Source organism: Aulonocara sp. 'chitande type north' Nkhata Bay, linkage group LG13 (genome assembly GCF_057382095.1).
Source record: "Aulonocara sp. 'chitande type north' Nkhata Bay isolate Kocher_YH1m ecotype deep benthic linkage group LG13, A_spYH_male_GT1.1, whole genome shotgun sequence".
In the NCBI taxonomy this organism is placed as follows: Eukaryota; Metazoa; Chordata; class Actinopteri; order Cichliformes; family Cichlidae; genus Aulonocara; species Aulonocara sp. 'chitande type north' Nkhata Bay.
This window is the reverse complement of record NC_141356.1, coordinates 20,412,080-20,433,092: the sequence shown is the minus strand read 5'-3', so window position 1 is coordinate 20,433,092 and position 21,013 is coordinate 20,412,080. Positions and strand designations below refer to the sequence as shown.

Below are 21,013 nucleotides of genomic sequence, written 5' to 3'. Positions count from 1 at the left end.
TTGTTTTAAACTTGAGTATGAACTTGCAGACTTGCAAAATGCAGCAAGATATTTTAAAAAACAGTTTTGTTGATTAAAAAACACTATATCGGATTCATATCGGTATCGGCAGATATCCAAATTTATGATATCGGTATCGGTATCGGACATAAAAAAGTGGTATCGTGCCATCTCTAGTATCTTGCAGGATCCTGGTAGGTGAGGTTTATTGGTCAGTCTCCCTGGAGTATTTAAAAGCTGACTGTTTCAACTTTTGCAGCAGTTTTGGAATGGCCTGTCTACCAGCAGAGTTCTCTGTTGTATGATGGAAGCAATGTACAAAGCATTTGGTACAACTGGTCTGTTGGCTATTCTTGCTTATGCTGTTGCTGAGAAGAGCAAAATAATAATGTACAAAGAACTGAAAGAGTAACAAGTGTTAAAAGCAATGAAAAGTGTCCATTGCAGACCAGTACAGCATCCACACTGATGCTAATGATGCACCAGACAACAGCAAGACCATAAGGTATTTGAACTCCAGTTGAACTGCAGCAACTAATTGAGTCATGGCCTCTAACTTGGAGGTGCTAATCCCCCACAGAGGTCCTGATATCTTCAATAAATAAAGAATAACTATACTTTTTAAATTATATTTTTGTAGTAAACAAACCCTAGATGCCAATAGAAGTGCTGTCAATGCCCACCAGGGGGCTGCAGCTCACACTTTGGGAATCACTGCAACAGGGGGTTGAGAGAACTCATTGGTACGCCCCTGAAATCAGACTTTATGCTGGTGTCAGGGGGACGAAATTTAAAGTTTGATTTGGTGCAATGATTAGTTGAACGTGTGCTGTAAACTAATTAAAGAAACACTTGTTTTGCCTCTGGGATATCTGTAAATAGTTTGCATTGCTGCGGCAGCAGCCACGGGGCGGGATATAACTTCAGCAGAGTGCGCGAGGAAAAAAAAAAAAAAAAAAGACGCTCCTTTGACGTCAGCAACGGTAGGTTTCAGTAGTCCAAGATGGCGGCGGAGAGCGGGTTGGTTAACAGAACTCACTTGGAGAACAACTACAGCCACGGACTCGATGGCAAAGGTAAAGTATTTTTATTTGTGCGAAAAGACGTGTGACAGCGAGCTGATGGGGAGAGTGAAGCCGGGACAGCGTTTACGAGTTAAAGTGTTTATGTTTCGGTGGTCTTTGTCCCAGTCAGGGGGGTTTACCGTTAGCCAGACGTTTCTGTTTTCAGTTGGAGAGACCCGTGGTGTCCTGCCAAATGCCCCAGCCAGAATGTGTCTAGTGTAGCTCGCAAACAGAGGCAACTTGGTTTAAAGTCTGCGAATTTTACTTGAGTTGAAATGAGGGTTTGAGTCCTCACTGTTAAAGTGTGGGTTTTTTCTTAAGTAACTTGGGGAGAAAACGCAGCTGTAGAAAAGTGATTCCGACCCGGATACAAAATTCAAACGCGACACCTGTCTGCTCGTTTGTCCGGGCCGTCACTTTCACCTGGTTTCAGGAAGGACCCACGGCTTGTCCGCGCTTTTTTTTTATTTTTTTATTTTTTTTTAACTTTCCACATCCTGCATGCTCACTATAAACTGCCTTAAAGTGCTTTCATTCTTAAGTTTGAAACCAATGTCCTTAAACCGGATTGTAGGCAATACAAATCGAGTAACGTCGCGCTAATCTCATCCCACTAATGACTGGGATATTTTTACATACCCTATAAGTAGTCTGCTCACTTTGTTAGCAGACCTAAACAAGGTAATTGCCAATCAGATCTGCATTTGCTTGTGTTTTTTAGCAGAAAATAAAAATATCATAGCCGTGAACCTATGAAGATAATGTAGATCATTTGTCTCCTTTTTCATTTAGGTTTTTTGTATTGAATTTTATGTATTTTGTATATTCCTTGGCAGAGTTACATTAGCCTATTGCCATTGAGTGTAGTTGTGATGTAATACAAAGCTCTGACTTATTAACAATTTTAACACAAACGCGAGAATTTAACGTTTTCCAGATGATGATAACATGTCTTTGTGATAAAGCTTCTTAAGCCTTCTTTTCATCCCAGTGGGCAACTTCTATACCGTGCTGAGGAAAGTGGTTTTGCCATTTGTGTTTTTATTTTCCCTCCCCACACATTTGTCACACAGATAACCTGAGTAAATACAATATTCAGTTTTTAAATGAGGATGTAATTTATTAATGGAAAAAAGGTTAGCTACCTGGCCCTGTGTGGAAAAAGTAAGTAGCCTCCCTTATAAAATATGACTAAACACATTTTTGTGACCTTTCACTAATCACACCCAGCCCTGATTACTGCCAGACCTGTTGAATAAATAAATTATGCAAACTGAACCTGTCTGACAAAGTGAAGTCGGCTAAAACGTCTTAAAAAGTAACACATCAAGGAAAACTCTACTGAAACTCAACAAATGAGAAACAAAATCATTGACATCGATCAGTCTGGAAAGGATTACAAGGCTTTGAAACTCCAGTAATTCACTGTAAGAGCCATTATAAACAAATGGAGTAAACTTGGAGCAGTGGCGAGCTTTCCCAGGAGTGGCCTTTGGGAAAGTATTCTGTGTTCTGATGAAACAAAAATTTAAACTTTTTGGAAGTCAGGATCTGGCCTACTTGCTCTAATTGATGGAACCATAAATTCTATTCTCTACCACGAAATCCTGAAGGAGACTATGTGACTAGCAAGTTCAACCGCACTCACATTATGCAGCAGTACAATGATCTGAAACACACCAGAATAGTCCAATTCTGAATAGTTTAAAAATAATCATTTTGGAGTGACCTAGTCAAGTCCAGTCTTAAATCCAATTCAAAGGCTTTGGCATGACCTTAAACAGGTTGTTCAATCTCAAACCCTCCTGTGTGGCGGAATTAAAGCACTTGCGAAAAAAGAGTGGGCAAAAATTCCTCCACAGTGAAGTAAGACTCATTGTTATAAGCCCTGTGTGTGGCACAACCAGGTGTTAGGTTAGGGACCAGTTACTTTTTCACACATCAGGTGTTTTGGGGCTAATTTTCCCTTAATAAATTAAATCATTAAAAAAAAAGAATATCTTTGTCTAATATTAAAATTTGTTTGTTTTTAGTTATAAATCAGAAAGGGGCAAATACTTTTTCACAGTACAGTATATTTAATTGTCTGCTAAAACTACATAGGCTACTACCTCAATCTTTTATAGCATAACTTTTTAGTAGATTTCATTTTAGGGTACAAAAGTTTTTTGACACCCAGGAAAGGGATTGTGACCTTCCCATAAAAGGAAAAATCCACAGGACTATGATAAAAATACTTTTAATCAGTTTAGAATAGAATAGCCTTTTATTGTCATTGTACAGAGTACAACGAAATTGGAGTGCCACTCCCTTGGTGCAAGTTTCAATAATAAATATAAATGTAAAATATAAAAAGTACAAAAAAACAATCGTAAGTACTTTGGTCTTAAAAGTTGGGTTTAGTTTACTTAACCTTAAAATACACGTTTGGTTATCAAATAACCATAAATAACATGAAAAAACATTTTGTTAAGTAAGATAACTGTTTACATCAATAGATAACCCCTGAGAGAGCTAGATGTCATATAAATAGTCTAAACCTGCAAAAATAAATAAGGCAACTAAATCTATATTCCTTTACAGGTAGAAAGAGAGGTGTGGAAGGATTGATTTCAACATGCAGCAAATTTTACAGGAAATCTGCCATTTTTTATAGATCGTGCCAGGCTAAACCAGCAGTTTGCATAGAGACAATTTTCATTTTACCTCATTAAGACTGTGGTCAGGCAACAAGATATCCTTTTCATGTTTAACCCTGTTAAACAGACGGTTTGATAAAAGATTGTAATGGCTTTTACCTGCAACAGTTCCTTCAGTAATACAGTGAACAGAAGTGGTGTGCTATATCTTTGCTACCAGCTGTGTGTAACAGAAAGGAGAGGCTGCAGCTTCACCATAAACCATCATATAATAGCTATTGGTCTAAATTGGACTGTTAACTTGCCCATGATACTTTTCACTGTTTTACTGAGCTGTGGTCATAATGGTATGTTGAAATCTACAGTTAATGTTAAATGTTGTTAAAACCTGTCACATCTTTCCCGTCTATGTTGCCATAACTTCAACTTGTTTTACAAATGTAGAAAATGGTCTGTTGTCAGCAGTTTAATGCAGCGTACATTTGTTAAACCAATTCAAAATATTTGACTGAATACTAAAGAGTTGCTGCTGTGACAGTCAGGAATCCTTATCGTGATAACCCTTATGTCTAGTTTGGAACACACCAGCTGACTCTGTGGCAACAACAACATTCACTCCGGTTGCTCTTAATCTGCACTTTGTCCTTGCAGACTTCACATTGGTCTGCTTGCTGCAACTCAACATTTCCCCTTGTTGACTCGTGTCCAGAGAGGCCAAGTCAGGTTGTCTTTTAGTGTTGGAGTGCAGGGAATTTAGCATAGCTGCATCTTAATAGCCTACAGTGAACTCCTCCTTCTTTATGCATTGAATAAAAAAGTATCACCTAGTAGTTAACATGTATATTCTGGATGTGCTATGGCTGGAAGAAGGAGTTTTAACCAGGCTTGTGACTAGCTGGTGTTACTAATCTGTGGTTGCAACAGTAGATTTTTGCTTGAAATTTTCTCCTTTTTTTCCCCCCCAACACTTTAAATGCCATTTTTCTTTCTTGTGACTCAACTAGAAATGTTAATTGTTTAATCATGCTTGACTAACTGGATATGTTTTCTTTTTATAGTACAGTTTTACTCCCAAAGGCCAGTTTCTTTGTAATTTTTGCACTCCTACACAGATATTGCCTGTTTAAAGTAGGAAACATTCCATATTTAGACAGCTGCTTAAGTTACTGGACTGTAGCTTTATCAAAGTCTGCCTCAGATGTAGTGCAGGAGTCGAGGGGAGGGGGTGAGGGCAGGGAAGCTCATTTGGGATATGCTGCTGAGATGTAGGCTACCTTGCATACTATTCTTGCACTTGATAGTTAAAGATAACTAAGATAAGATAAGATAGAACTTTATTAATCCCTCGGGTGGGTTCCTCTGGGAAATTCGACTTCCAAAAAGCACAGCAACGACCGAAGTTACAGTTACAGAATTGTTATATATATATATATATATACACACACACACACACACACACACACACACACACACACACACACACATATATAAATACAGAGACAAATATAAATAAAATATACAAAGGGGATAAATAGAATAAATAGGAATAAAAAATAAAAATACAAGTGAATTGCACATTTCAAGTATTGAGTCTATTGCACTGTTGACTATTTACAAAAAGTATTGCACAAGGTATTGTACAGTGAGGTGAAGAGGCACTACAGCTTAGTTGTTCCCCCCTCCTTTGTCCTCCTGTTTCCCCTCCCTCTCCCCTCCAGAGAGGAGTTAAACAGTTTGATGGCGTGTGGGACAAAGGAGTTTTTAAGTCGGTTAGTTCTTGTCTTGGGGAGAAGCAACCTGTCACTGAACAGACTCTTCTGATTGTTTATGGCCGTGTGCAGAGGATGCCCAGCATTGTTCATAATGTCCAGCAGTTTCTTTAATGTCCTTTTCTCTGCCACTGTCACCAGAGTGTCCAGCTTCATGCCGACCACAGAGCTAGCCCTCCTGATCAGTTTCTCCAGCCTGGATGAGTCCTTCTTTGCTGTGCTGCTCCCCCAGCACACCACAGCATAGAAAAGTACTCCAGCAACCACCGACTGGAAAAACATCCTCAGGAGCTTCCTGCAGATGTTAAAAGACCTCAGCCTCCTGAGGAAGTACAGTCGGCTTTGGGCTTTTTTATACTGGTGCTCTGTGTTGCATGACCAGTCCAGTTTATTGTCCACCCACAGCCCGAGGTACTTGTACTTGTTGACCACCTCCACCTCCTCCCCCTCTATCTGAACCGGCAGTGGACCTTCTCTGGACCTCCCGAAGTCCACAACCAGTTCCTTAGTCTTTGAGGTGTTGAGTTGCAGGTGGTTTGTGTGACTCCATGCGACAAAGTTCCTCACCAGACTTCTGTACTCCTCTTCCTGATCATCCCAGATACACCCCATGATGGCCGTGTCATCTGCAAACTTCTGAATATGGCATAATTCAGAGTTGTAGCAGAAGTCAGAGGTGTACAGGGTGAAGAGAAGAGGGGACAGCACAGTTCCCTGTGGTGCTCCTGTGCTGCTGACCACAGTGTCAGACGTGATGTCCTTCAGCCTGACGTACTGTGGTCTGTCGGTGAGGTAGTCGGAGATCCAAGCCACCAGGCAGGGGTCCACCTCCATCCTGTTCAGTTTTTCCTGAAGCATACAGGGCCGGATGGTATTAAAGGCACTGGAAAAGTCAAGAAACAGTATCCTGACCGTGCCTTTTCCCCCATCCAGGTGTGAGTGGGCTCTGTGTAGGAGGTACAGGATGGCATCCTCCACTCCGACACCCGCCTTGTATGCAAACTGTAGTGTGTCCTGGGCATGTTGTACCTGTGGTCGGAGGAAGTTGAGGAAGAGCCGCTCTAGAGTCTTCATAAGATGTGACGTCAGTGCCACCGGTCGGAAGTCATTCAGCTCATTGGGCCGGTTCCTTTTAGGGACCGGGACGATGCAGGATGTCTTCCATAGGGCGGGCACTCTCCCCAGTCGCAGACTGAGGTTGAAGACTCGTTGTAGCGGCTCCCCAAGTTCAGCAGCACACGCCTTAAGCATCCTAGGACACACCTTGTCTGGGCCTGCTGCCTTTCTGGGGCGAAGCTTCCTCAGTTGCCTCCTGACCTGATCCACTGTGACACTGGGAGATGTTTGGGAGGAGGGGAGGGGGGGAGATGTCTTGCTGCTGAGAGAGGGATTGGAGGAGGGGGGTGTCATGGTGTCAGGAAGGGGGGGAAGCGAGGGAGGCAGGAGAGTGGGGAGAGGACTCTGTAGTGAAGGTGAGGGTGAGGGTGGGGGGGTTGTGGGCTGGTCAAACTGTGTAATGCTTCGGAAACCTTACTGCACTAACCTGATGTTCACCTCTACAAATGACAACATCTTGTACTATACTATTGTTTCCTTTACATTTCTTGTTAATCTTTCCGCCATTATTCAGATTTCGACGGCATAACTACAGATCACTGCAGGCACACAATGCACAAGTATTAGTTCTAGCAGCAGTATTGGTCAGTTGCAGACTTGCATTCTGTACATAGATTGATCACAGAGGAATAAATTGCCCTTTAGTGTCCTGATTGTGTTTACATATTGCTCCAGTGCCGATTAGAGCTGACTACACCACAAGCAGCACTGGTTTGCATGGTTGTTTTACACTTTGCTTGTTTACATCTTTCTGTCACAGAAATTGAGATGTTTCAATCCATCCCGAGTAGCATTGGAGCATTTCAAACAATAGTTAACTGATGGGGATTGTTTCACATTAACACTTACACTTATTAAGAAAATAAGAAGAATTTGTCTTCTAACGTCATCTAATGAGGGATCTAGTGTTTAAATGGCTTGTCAACTAGTCATGCATATCTCTAGGATTTGTGTGCTGCTTTATGCTTGTGTGATGCAAATTCCTCATCATCAATTGTGTGTCAGGGAATCGTGTAAGCCAGTTAACATCTGCTCTGTGCCATCATAAGATAACAAGTTAAGGAGGCTAATTTTAGGCCTGTCCTCATTTTCTGGAAGCGGAGGAGCAGGGCAGTGCATTTGCTAATATATCATGAAGTGTTGTAGTGAGTGCACATATCAGCAGAGCTAATGGGGTTTTACTGTCTGTTATGCTTTCTTGCATACTCGGCCTGTATTGTTTTTGTTTTGCAACATAGGCCCCTCACAGTCCTAGCAGAATAGTGTCTTTGTGTAGGTCTCTGCAGTCTGTGCCACTTCATTCTGCTAAGTGTTGCTTTGGTCTTGATGGAAACCTGCAGTGCCACAGACTAAGGAAATGCTCAGGGCTAATTTGTGTGCAGAGGAGATTACTGTAACTGCCCTGTGCTTACAACACTGCTGTGGCCAATTTGCAGCTCCAAGAGGGTCTTTGGGTGTCCTATTTACAGTTGTTCTCTTAAGAAATATCACCTGATGTTCTCAAAAGCTTAAACTGTTAGACAGCTGTAATTAATCTTCAGGTTATTTTAAAAAAAAAAATTGATTGTTTGCTTCTCCTTTGTGAGAAAACATTGAAAAACAGTGTTGTTGAACCCTGAAAACCTAGCGTAAGGTTCCAAAATATTAGACTAATGGTAAAGTCCAAAGATCCACATTATTAGTAGAAGTAGAATATTACAGAAAGAAAAGAAGCAAGACATCATAGATGAGGAGCTTAGAAGTCCAAGTATCACACCATTAGAAAAGTTTGACCCATCACCACAGAACTTTCTACAACCTTATATATTTCAGAAATTTTCCCTTTCCTTTACTTTGGTACAAATAGAAATTTATTATAGAAGTAAAGAATTAGGTAGACAAATATAACAGGAAAAAGGTTCAGTTAAGTAAGGCAGGACACATTCTTTGCTTCAACGATATTTAGTCAATCACGCTTGCATGCAAAGCCACTCCCAAATCCAATTTTGAGCTAGGAAAAACTTGGTTATAAAACTTAATTTGAACATTTAAAATGTATATGAAGTTAAGCTTAAACCCTAAGTCCACACTTAATGGGTGTCTCTCACAGGAAATACTGCTCCTTAGTTGCTTTAAAAGTTCTGCAAGAAGTTGAGGCGTTATTTCTATTATTTGTGTATTTCACAATCAAACATAACTGCCCAAATGGCTGCCGATCTGAGCTAGTTTTTAGTATGCTCTTAAACAAAGAATAATCACCTTTGTTACTTTCCACCATTGCTTTCCTTGCTGCAGCTGCTTATATTCTCTAAAGCACGCCAACTGTTCTGTGCTGGCTGTGTTCACTGCTGTGCTGTCAGCAGTGAACACAACTGTCACAACTGAAGCCCTCTGTTAGCTGATGTTCTGGTCATGTGCTCTGAATATTTCCTGATTGGCTTTGTTTCCCTGAGAAAAGACCTGTAACCAAAGTCATTTTCAAAAATATTTATTTCCTTTTTAAAAAAAAATTAAATTAAATTAAATTTAAAATCTGTGTATTCTCACATTTGAAGAACAGCAAATAATTCAATTTTGGCATTTTTCTTGATTTAAAAAAAAAAATCTTTTGTGTACATGCTCTACCGGTACTTGCACAACTTTTTTTTTTTTTTTTTTTTTTCTTTAGGATTTCCACTTTATCTAAAAACATGCTCAATTTCTGTAAGAGGCCACGGACTCGCAAAACAGACTATTAATTTCAAGACTTGACTTTCTTGTTTAGTTAAAATGTTCGACTGAAATTTGTGTTATACATAAGTGATAGCGCTTTTTAAAATAACTTTCTTGTAAAATGACTAATGGCACAGCTTGTGGTCATGAATAGAAGAAGTTGTGTATAATTGCTCCATTTGTTTTTCAGTTAAACACACAAGTAATGCATAACCTTCCACTTTCATAATTGTGATGTCTTATCTTGTATTGTCAGTTTTGTTACTCCTGATAAATGCTTAGTATCTTGATGGTGTTTATGAAGCAGGAGCTCATAGTTATACATTTTTTTTGTAAATATCAGGACTTCGATGGAGGTTATGTACTTATCAAGAATGCCAAGCAAATTAGAAGAGACTGGTCACGTTGCTTTCCAGACAGCCCATTTGAATCTTGTGACAGACGTGACTGAGACAACTTGGTATGAATGGCTTGTAACCCAACCTGTTTCATAGGCTGTCAATAATTTATATTTAAGTACACAGTGAACTGTATATTTAAATAGTGTCATTTTAGCCTTTACCTGTGAATATTCTGAATCTTTAAAAGAAAAAATGATACAATGTTTTTGTTTTAAAAGATGATTTTGTATGTCATTCAAAGATGCAAGAAGCCATTCATCTGTAAATAACAGATTTTGGAGTTCATCAAACTCATGTTTACTGCCTTTATGCCAATGATACAGGAAGAAGTCAGTTTTTAAGGAAAGGGATTTAAGAGTTAGTAAATATTTACAGAAATTTTGGGGAAAAGGCTGAGAACAACACTAAAAGCACTGTCCTGCTGACTTACTTTACTTGTCCTTTTTTCCTGGCCCTTTGTGATTTTTCAACACATAGCTATTTTAGAGCTTGATCTAGTTGAAGGGAACCAGAGTGGATAGCAGTATTTAGCCCAATACACAAAGCTGGAAAGAGTTCCGTCTTTAGTTTGATCCATGTGGCATTTCTTTTTTTCTCTCTCTAGCTTTACAGAACAGTAGTCTAAAGGAAGTTATTTTCCTTAGAAATAAGGAAGTAAGCTTTTCCTTAGAAAATAAGCTGGTCGCAAAAGTCCCGTTTCTCACTTTATCTTTTATCATCTAGCATGGTGTTATGTAACCACTTTCATTTTAGCTTTTTATCTCCATTTGGTCTTAGGCTCTAAAGGTGTCAATGGATTCAAAGATTGCACCATTTCCCAACGCAAGGCTCCAAAACCTGAAGCGAAATCTGAAGATGACAATGATTTGTTTCCCAGAACCATGGATTTGGGCAAAAATATCAGTCCCACCCCCCAACCAAAGGAAGGGAGTCAAGAAAAAGATGTGAAGGTTTGATGTGTTTTCTACCATATTAGTCTATTAATGAGATTTAGAATATGTAAATATAACAATACTTTTATAAATGTTTGAAGTAAGCAACACTTAGGAGAATAATGTGACCAACTGAATTCTTTGAGGGTCACTACAAAAATCACCTGAACCTCCCCGACAAACCTGACTGTTTGCAAACTTGTGTCTTCAGCCTGTGGAAGAGAAAAAAGTGGCCGGGCCCATCCAGATTGTCCAGGCAAATGAGCACAACTTTGAGCTGAACGCCACGGCACTGGAGGAAGTCTTGCTGCAGAAACATGTGAAGGACCTGAACGTGGTTGTTGTGTCTGTGGCTGGAGCCTTTAGGAAGGGAAAGTCCTTCCTGCTGGATTTCATGCTGCGCTACATGCACAACCGGGTGAGACGACTGTTGTATTTACACTTTCTGTAGTAGGGATTTAAAAAATAAAATAAAATTTTAAAGGTACACATATTAGTTGCATTACATTTTCCAAATATTTAAAGAAATGTCAACCAACATGCATTTCTGAGCTGTCTCTTTCTGTCTGAGGTTTGCATCTTTTTCTCTCAGCCCGTGTGGCTGTTCTGGCTTCCTCCTACAGTCCAAAGACATGGAAGTAATTCTAAGCTGGCCATAGAGTATGGGAACATGAATGAATGTGTCTTTCTGTATTAGTCCTGGACATACACTAGAGACCTGTTCAGGCTGTAATCCACTACTTTCCCTATGACTTCTGGGATAAGCTCATTAAATTACACTGTGTCAGACCTGTTGTTGTTGTTGTTGTTGTTGTTGTTGTTGTTGTTGTTAAAGAGTCACTATTTAATCATATTGGTACAACAACCCGGAGCATTAAAGATATTCTTTAGATATAAATAAAGACAGTCAAATTGATGTCTCCTCATATATAAAATTTACTACTTTCATTTGTACACAGTTTCACTGAGCTGAGATATAGATTAGTGCTAATTTTGAACCCAAGATGTGTTTACATGAGCTAAGTAAACATAAGAGTTTATCCTTGCTCAAAGGGTGACTATTGAGTAACATTTTCAGTCAGTAGAGATTGTGAAATTGGGTAGAAATGAACAAGGACAGCAGAGAACACTTCAACTAGTACTTGCATGCACAGGTGACGTGCAAAGACGAGTGCTTCCAGTTTTGATTTTGTACTGAGATACTTGCTGAACCAGGAGAGTAAGATTTTGAGTGTGGTCCACGTGAGCACAGTATCTTGTTTATTTCCTATAGAAGTGTAAACGGTGAGTCTTTGAGCCCCTCTAACAGCAGTTGGACACACAGAAGCAGTCAGGATCACCTTACACTTATTTTCAAATAACACACACGTGAACACATACCAGGAAATACAAAAGGGTGTTGCAAGTATGGTATTTCTCAAAGTTGTTGGGCATGAACATGGGCATTCATGAAGTTATTGATAATTAATTCAAGTTTATTCATGACTTAATGGTACCACTAGACTTAATAAGTGTGTGCAGCTTTTTTTTGTTTTTTCCTTTTTATTACAGGGAGTATTGTCTGCAGGTATTTATTATCTGTCATCACATCACACTTGGACACTGCACAGATATGTACTAATGGGGAATCAGTACTCTGATGTACTCTGACCTTTAAATCACACATTTGCTTTGAAGCTGCATTTCCTATTTGTGGTCAGTGGGATAAACATTCATTGTCACAAAGAGTTACCATTAATTGACGTTTGTGCTCGCAATCACAGCAGTTGACTGGCAAAAATATACTATATTATGTGAAATTCTACATTAAGAAATCTTTTTTTTATTCTACATTAAGAAATCTTTTTTTTATTCTACATTAAGAAATCTTTTTTTTATTCTACATTAAGAAATCATTTTTTATTCATCTGTTTGTTCAGCTTGTGTTGATATCTCTTTGAACAATGTTTAGTTGAAACGTGTTGCTGTAATCATCATAGATGCTATAAAACATGTTGATGGTGATTAACCTTTGGTTGCTTTTCCTTCATTTGGCATACTGCATTAGTCTTACATGCACCATTCCAGAAACGTTACAACACACTGCACTGACAAAAGACCTCGGGTTCGGCCCCATTGGGCAGTGTACCTGTGCAATTTTCACTTTTATCTTTCATCCTCTCCCAGTCTTAGACAGGAATTCACATGGATCTAGATGACAAACAACCTTGGTTTTCATCTCCCTCTGTTCCCTTCTCTGTCTCATCTTGAATCTTTCCTTTTCAGGATAAAGACTCATGGATAGGAGGTAATGATGAGCCCCTGACTGGGTTCACCTGGAGAGGAGGGTGTGAGAGGGAAACCACAGGAATTCAGGTCTGGAGTGAAGTGTTTGTGGTGGAGAAGCCTGATGGCGACAAGGTAGATACAACACCTCCACTCATTGCCAGACATATTTATCATGAACAGTTATTTTAATATTTTGTTAATGAATTTTCAAGCATTTCAACACAAACTTGTGCTGAATGTGTTTTGAACTCGTTTAATCTCATCCCGACAGGTTGCTGTGCTCCTTGTTGACACACAAGGAGCATTTGACAGTCAGTCTACCATAAAGGACAGTGCTACAGTTTTTGCCCTCAGCACAATGACCAGCTCTGTTCAGGTGATATTCAAAGCATGTCTTTTCTTTAAATATAATATATTTACATATTTATTTTAACATATTAAGATGCAAGCCTTGCATTACATTTAAGTTCTGTTTTTTGTTTTTGGTTCTTTCAGGTGTACAATCTCTCTTCAAACATACAAGAGGATGACCTGCAGCACCTCCAGGTTTGTGTCATTTTGTTTCTTCTCTCACCAAAAAGTACCATCAGAATATTCAGTTCTTTCATCGTCATTTATTTTTCCTTTCATATGAAGCTCTTCACTGAATATGGCCGTCTTGCAATGGAAGAGGTGTCCGAGAAACCTTTCCAGGTACTGGCTTTTTCTTTTCGCTGTGTTTGTTGCAATTCACAGTGTACATTGTTTGAGGTTTGAGTCAGCCCTTTTACTGAAAACAAATGTAGTGTGGACAAGTAAAAAACTAAAAAAAGAAGAAAAATAGCCTCATTTATTTCAGTTACAATGTTGTTGTTTTGTTTTTGTTTTTTTCATAAAATGAAAGATATTCTCTGAGTTTCTGTACTGTTGGTTTTCTCTTTTAGTCTCTAATGTTCCTCATTCGGGATTGGTGTTTTCCTTACGAATTCTGTTATGGAATGAAAGGAGGCAATGAATTTCTGGATAAAAGATTGCAGGTGAGAATTATATTTCAACGCAGATTCAGAAAATAAAAGGGGGGAAAAGTGTCGGAGGTTACAGGCTTCTAGACAGAAGAAACCTACCATACCATACCCTGATGTTCACACAATGATTATTGCTTCCTGCAGCACAAATAATTTTAACAATGTTCCTGTTATGGATGGCGCATCTCTTCTTGAAAAACACAAAGTCAGTAACAAGCTCACATTTTCACTGTGTGTCGATGCAGGTTAAACATAATCAACATGAAGAGTTGCAGAATGTGAGAAATCATATCCAGCACTGTTTCTCCAACATCAACTGCTTCCTGCTGCCACATCCTGGCCTGAAGGTGGCTACTAACCCAAAATTTGACGGCAGGCTGAGAGGTGAGAACAAGGCACAGTAGTAATGTAGACTAATGGCTAAAGACGTGGTAGGTGCTGGTTGTACACGGAGCCTGCTCAAAACATTGCAGATTGGCGCCTATATGTTGTAGCTGTTACCTCAGCCAGTTTCAACTCTGCTGTCACTCCCTTTCCTGTTCATGGCAGTTTTTCAACCAGTCAACTGCCATGGATTTATGCATGGCTTATGCATGGCATTGTCCCTGTCAGGCTTAAAACCAGAAACCTGAGAGAGAGAGAGAGAGAGAGAGAGAGAGACGGAGAGAGAAAATTGTTTGAGTGGTATTTCTAACTTCAAAAATGATAGCTGTCCTAACCCTTGCTAATACTGATAAAAAGAGAATTACAACGTGTCTTCAGAGTGCCAAGTTTTACTTCTAGGATTATGTTGCCATAGCTCTTTGGACTGAAATTACACAACTTTCCATGTTTTAGACATTGATGAAGACTTCAAAAAAGAGTTGGCCCAGCTCGTGCCTCTTCTTCTGGCGCCGAGTCAGCTGGTAGAGAAAGAGATCGGAGGCAACAAGGTCACCTGCAAAGATCTTCTGGAGTACTTCAAGGTGGTGCATAATTTTAAATAAATACCAGTCTATGACCAAAATATGACTTATTGTTGTTAAGATAAAATTACATTTAAAAAGCGACAGAGGTCTCAGTGTATACAGGATTACAGCTGCTTGCACAAATGATTCCAGTGCTTTTCATACTGACCTCCTGCACTACAAATACAAAGCTTCAAATTGTACACCCTTCTGCCTTTTTTTTTTTTTTTTTGATAAATCACAAAAGCTTGAGAGTGAATAAACGACACAGCAATCCAGAGCTTTTGGTAAACTGTGGTCTCACTGACAAAAGTATTCAGTTCTTTGTCATCAGATTTCATTTCTCCAACTTTCCAAAATAAGTGTGCCCAGTCATACTTGCATTAAATTTTATTTAGGGGTTTTTGCAGTATTAAGTCATTTTTAAAGATAACATCAGCCTTTTACTTGGAGTACTTGTTAAGTCACCTACCTGCCAGAGTGTTAACTAAAGAAACACTTTGGTGATGCTGAGACTCATTTTTCTTTCCTGCAGGCTTACATAAAGATCTACCAGGGAGAGGAGCTGCCTCACCCAAAGACCATGCTGCAGGTCAGTAATTGGGAATCTTTTAAGTCATCTCATTTTGATTAGGGTTGTGTTCAATCTTTTTGTCTTTCATTTTTTTTGATAGGCAACAGCAGAGGCCAACAACCTGACAGCTGTGGCAGGAGCCAAAGACCTGTACAGCAAGAAAATGGAGCAGGTAAGGACCGGTTTATCCCTGATATTCATCGTGAATGAAGTCTAAAAGGTGCCCAAGTCCAGGGAGCAAATATGGGAATATCACTGCCTGATTAATTGACCTGCGCTTCCTACCTGATAATCACCTGGCATTTTGGGCAATAAGTTTCAGGCTACATTTTCCAGCCTGACAATAATCCCTGAGACATTGCCAGTGCAGTAAGAGTGTACCTGGATAGAAAAAATCCTCACAGTGAATAATAAAGTGAAAAGAAAAGAAAGAAAGAAAGTGTACTTTATTGGTCCCCGTGGGGAAAATCCCTCTCTGCATTTAACCCATTCACTCAGTGAACCAGTGGGCAGCCATTGGGCGCCCGGGGGGCAGTGTGTAGGGACGGTACCTTGCTCAGGGGTACCTCAGGGTAGCTGTTCAGGGGAATCGAACCCCCGACCTTCCGATCATGGGGCCACGACTCTACCTACTGAGCTATCCCTGCCCTTAAGTTCATTAGAATTGTACAAACTCTGCCTTTGCCTTATCAGTGCATTTCTATGTACGTTCGACCATGTTTCAGTAAATCACTGCAGCGTCCTTCCTTTTTTCTTTTTCTTTTCACAGTGCTGTACTTTGAGTGCTGGTAATTCTGATCGATCTAATTTTCATAGTATCGCAGTCAAGTATTTGCATAGATGCATTAAGTATATGAAAACTATCTTGCTGACTAGTTTTACATGACTGACTCAGGAAAATACAGTAAATATTTTCCTGTGTAAATGTAATAAGGTACCAACAAACAAACAGAATGACTTAGAATTTCATACTACTTAGAAATAAAAATTTAGAAGGAAAGACTTTCTCCTGATATCATCTCCTCCTCCCTACAGGTCTGCGGTGGGGACAAGCCTTACGTCGCCCCGGCTGATCTGAAGCGCTGCCACGAGGAGATCCGCGATTACTCTGTGTCTTACTTCCGCTCTGTGAAGAAAATGGGGGGCAAGGAGTTTTGCCAGCGCTACCAGAATCAGCTGGAGTCAGAGCTGGAGGAAACCTACACCAACCTCTCCAAGCAGAACGAAGGCAAAAACATCTTCTACGCAGCACGCACCCCTGCCACGCTTTTCGCTCTCATGTTCATCACCTATGTGGTGTCTGGAGTGACGGGTTTCATCGGCCTGAGCACCTTAGCCACACTGGCTAACCTGGTCATGGGCATGGCGCTGCTGTCGCTCTGTGCCTGGGGTTACGTGAAGTACTCAGGAGAGTTTCGGGAGGTGGGAACGATTATTGATGAGGTGGCAGAAGCACTCTGGGTGCAGGTAGGTAGACAGTGTGAGAGGAGGGAGAAAAGTGTGTGTGTCTCTGTGTGTGTGCACAGACTTCAATCGACTGGCTTGGTTTTCATCTCCTAATTTTTTATGGTGGTTTTTTGTTTGTTTGTTTTATTTTTTTGTTGATATTGTGGCATTCCTTTTTTTTTTTTTTTTAAGTCCAAAAATCAGTAATAGTTCAGTGCCTTTATATACTGAAAGCTAGCCAATAAGAAGGAAATCATAGTGCAGAAGCACCAAAGATCAGTTTGCAATAGAGGTTTGTCCTTTTTACATTTAAACCGAAACGTACAATTATGAACCTTATCGATGCATGAGTGTTCATCAAGCATAATGATCAGCCAGTTGTAACTCAAAAGAGACAGATTGACAACCATTTGATCTATTAAACTGTATCTCTGTTCACTGCGTCATACAGCAGCAGCAAAGCAACGGTTACTAATGGGAGAAAGAACAAGGCTAACAGCAAAGAGTCAGTAGTTTGTTTTTCACAAATAAAGACAACATTTTTGATTTGAGCATCTTGTTAGACACTTGTCAAAGCGCTATTTGCTTGTAAAGTAGCCAAAAAAAACCTTGCAAACTCCAAGAAGGGCTTTTGTGAGGCACTACACTAAAGCAGGGACACATATATATTCTGCGTTCACAAACTTAATCATCAGACGGTTAGCACGAGGGTCCGTGCTGACATCTGCGTGCCTGCTGGTTTTTGACCATACGAAGCAGGGGCTCTCCCATTGAGAATTTACATATCATCACATTACATTTACATTCTGTCAACCAGGAATGACAAGTATAATCTAGACTTAAATGTGAGAAACTAGTGAAGAGAAATTACAGTAGCTTGCAGCCCAATCTGATGCTGAGATGAAGTGAGAGTAGTTTGAATAATTCAGGTGAATAATTGGTTATGTGGTCCATCTTGGGCCAGTTAATTATTATCCTTCTAATAATATCCACAGAGTATAAATCTGATGGATTTGTGTATTTGTTCTTACTGTTTTGTGTATTTAGTTTAAGTTGAAGCTTAATGTAAAAGTCATTATGTTAACAGCTTATTTTTCTCCAGGTTCATTATATCTGTGCACATCTGGTTTATTTTCTTCCTTACATGCTTCTCTTCCTCTTTGTCTTCTAGCCTTTTTTTCTGTCCTCTTATCCTGTCATCCTTATATTCACTTCACCTTACAGAGCTCCAGTGAAACCCAGCCAGCACATCCTTCATCCTTGTTTGTTTGCCTTCCCTATTTTTTTTTTTTTTTTTTAATATGTTTTATCACTCAACCTTCCTGTCTCTGTTTGTGCCTCTCCTGCTGTTTAGAGGATGGTAAGAAAGGTGAGCGATGTTGATTCCAGTTTTTGTCTGCCTGCATCATATCATTTCCTTCTCTGTTCTGATTTTATTTATCATTTTATTTATTTTTCCATCACTTCTTTCCCACGGCCTCTTCCAGTATCAGTGCCTGGTTCCCCTCTGTTTAACTCCCCCGTTCCTCCCTGCTTTCCTCTCAGGTCATTTCCAAACTTTTGGAGCCCGTCAGGAGCTGCCTGGCGTGGCCTATTTCTCTCCTCCCTTCCCTCCCGTCAGGAGCAACACTGGAATTGAAAGCTCTGTCTCCTCTCAACGACAACTACAAGAAGACCAACTAACTGCTGGTCAGCTGGTGGATTTGCAGACTCGTAAACGTGTATATCTTGTATCAAAACCTTCAGTTTGCTGGCCTCTTGATTTTTAATTTTCAGCCTGTTGATGCTGGATTTTTGTACTGGGTGTGAGCACGGAGCACGTCTGGGACACGGAGGCTGCACAAACGGTTTATAATTTTATTCTGTGTGGATAGAAACAAAGGTTTTCTTTTTCCTTGGCTTTGTTGTGAATCACGCGTCTTAAGAGTTTTCAGTTGTTTCCCTGGTCAGCACTTTGAAAAATACATCCTTTTTTTGTTTTCATTCCTTTTAAGTGCTTTTCTTCCCTAACCTACTTTCTTTTAGTTTCTGTCTCCTTTATCGACTATTTGTAACTGATAATCAGTTTGATCATCCGTTCATGCAGATCCTTTTTTTTTTTTTTTTTTTCCTCCTCCTGCAGGTTCTGAAGCCAGTTACTGAGCAATACATGGGGGATAACATGAGACAGACAGTGATGAACTCTATTAGAGCCAGCTTGACAGAACAAGGCTCGCAGCAAACAAGGTTAAAGAGTGATTGATGCTCTTCCTCCTCAACTCTACCTGTTATCTTCATTATCATCATCCTCCACTGACTCGGCGTGTTCAGTCCTAGAACTGTGAAACTAGTTCAACACCAAAGCTGACCCACTTTTTTTGTTTTTCCTGCCAAATGTCCTTCATCACATAGCTGCCCCCCTCTTTATTTGCCTGTCGAGGACTTGAGGCCCTCTGCCTGCTCTGCTCTTCATCGCCCCCCAGTGCCTCAGCTCAGATATTGCATGTTGACTGAGCAGAGTCCAGCCTCCTGCCAAAACACCTGACAAATCTTCTCCAGTGTGCCATGCTGCATTGTGATGCATACTGAAGGCTGGCACACACGCGCACACAGATTGATGCTGGTAGTGAACTGCACTCGTATCATGATTAAGCTGTAATTCAGGGAAAACTGACACAGCTGTGGGCAGCTGTTATCAGCATTGGATGCAAACTGAATTCATTTCGTCTTACAGGCCAGCTCAGTTTACTTCCTCTTCTGCCTGGTGATAGCTTGTCCTGCAAGAACAGACAACTAATCGACTTAAAAAGCTCATGAAGATGTGACGCCCAAGTTTCTCTTGATTCTACTGAAGTGAAAGTAAATTAAAATCTGAGTCGGAGGCAATTTAAAGACATTTATCTACCACTGAAAATGTGACTTCTGGATAAAAATCAAAGCTGTAATTCTTTTTTTCTCTCTCTTCTGTCTGCCTCCTTTATTAGTTTTCTGCACTACATTTGGAAGACAAGTTAATCAGGTAACATTTGTATAATCCACATCTGGGCTCCCATCTTTGCGCTTGTTTCATATTCCATTATTATCTCTTGAGTCTCAATCCTCTTGTTCTTTACGCGTTATATCTGGACTTCTTGTAACAGACCTGACAGATTTTGGCCCACTGCATGCTGTTAAGAGGAGCTGTGTTATATCATGAGGAGCTTTTAGAGTCCAGCTATAGTGAGGTAGTTCAGTTTAAGTCACACTAGTGCTGATTGTTTGCAGTTTTAGGACCTACAGGCTGTAAGTTTGACTGTTGCTTTGGGAGCCCCAGCTCAGATGTTTTGTACATTATTTATGGTAAATTTGATGCTTTTGTTTTTTTATAAACCTTATTAAAGGATTAAGTTTGAGGAGCTATGTTTGTCCACTTTCTTGCTGAAAGTTGGATGAGAAGCAACACTCAGCTGCTGGTTAGTTTAGCACAAAGACATGATTCAAATGAAACCAGTGTCGGTGAAGCTAAGCTGATCAGCTTTTACTTTAACTGACACAAGTGAGTGCTGTAGGTCTCGTCTTCTCAGCTCGCTCCCCAAACCCCTTACCTGACACTTTACCTGCCTTTTTGTTGAGGCAGCTGTCAGAGCTTCAATCTCCAGAATGAAATGAATAAAATGTGCTTGACTGTTAAATGATCTAAATAAATCTACCCTGTCGGTTTAACTCGTCGCACCTGTCTTTTTCACATCGATTCCATCCACTGCTCACCTTAAGCACCAGTCTTGTACTGTACAGTCTTTTGTTTTTTGGGGTTTTTTTTATGTGTTCATACTACAAATCGGGCATGTACGTTGGATTAAATATTTAAATAAACTTTGTGTACATTTTATAGCGAATCAGTTAAATGGTTATTTTTTTTTTGTTTTCCTCTCTTGTTGATCAACTTACCAGTCTGTGGTTTAAGAATAAGTTGCTGCTGTAGGTTTAGTTTCTCCACGTGAGGATTGACGTTAGCGGAAACGCGTGAATAAATCTGACAGGAAAAGCATAGATTGTGATGCGCGGGCAGGAGAAGGTGTCTGTCTCTTTTAAAGATATCTCTGGTAATTTATTTTTGAATAAGATGTTTACCTTAAGAATAAATCATCAACACAACTCTTTCGGCTCCTTTTGTCTTTTATTCCTTGATGGAAGCATCTAAAAG

The 21,013-nt window shown here is 39.9% G+C and overlaps 1 protein-coding gene across 2 annotated transcripts; it reads left to right on the top strand.

Moving 5' to 3' along the window:
* Positions 1-817: 817 nt before the first annotated feature.
* On the top strand, positions 818-20,967 carry LOC147316004 (atlastin-2-like). Of its 2 annotated transcripts, XM_086259102.1 has the most exons (15): positions 818-1,076; positions 10,458-10,630; positions 10,824-11,030; positions 12,878-13,012; positions 13,152-13,256; positions 13,376-13,426; positions 13,517-13,573; positions 13,804-13,896; positions 14,130-14,268; positions 14,722-14,849; positions 15,367-15,423; positions 15,506-15,577; positions 16,441-16,872; positions 18,397-18,540; positions 18,974-20,967. In XM_086259102.1, the coding sequence occupies exons 1-14, from the start codon at positions 1,004-1,006 to the stop codon at positions 18,532-18,534; spliced, it is 1,860 nt and encodes a 619-aa protein (XP_086115228.1). In that variant the 5' UTR covers positions 818-1,003; the 3' UTR covers positions 18,535-18,540; positions 18,974-20,967. The 2 variants fall into 2 exon arrangements, with proteins under 2 accessions (XP_086115228.1, XP_086115229.1); XM_086259103.1 differs by lacking the exon at positions 18,397-18,540 and having other exon boundaries at positions 828-1,076.
* The last annotated feature ends 46 nt before the right edge of the window (positions 20,968-21,013 follow it).

What these genes read in the sequence shown, in the direction of transcription:
- LOC147316004 (XM_086259102.1), top strand. Translation starts at nt 1,004, where the DNA reads ATGGCGGCGGAGAGCGGGTTGGTTAACAGAACTCACTTGGAGAACAAC. An exon ending in TGTCCGAGAAACCTTTCCAG is followed by an intron (nt 13,574 to 13,803) that starts GTACTGGCTTTT and finishes TTTCTCTTTTAG; the next exon opens with TCTCTAATGTTCCTCATTCG. An exon ending in ACAGCAAGAAAATGGAGCAG is followed by an intron (nt 15,578 to 16,440) that starts GTAAGGACCGGT and finishes TCCTCCCTACAG; the next exon opens with GTCTGCGGTGGGGACAAGCC.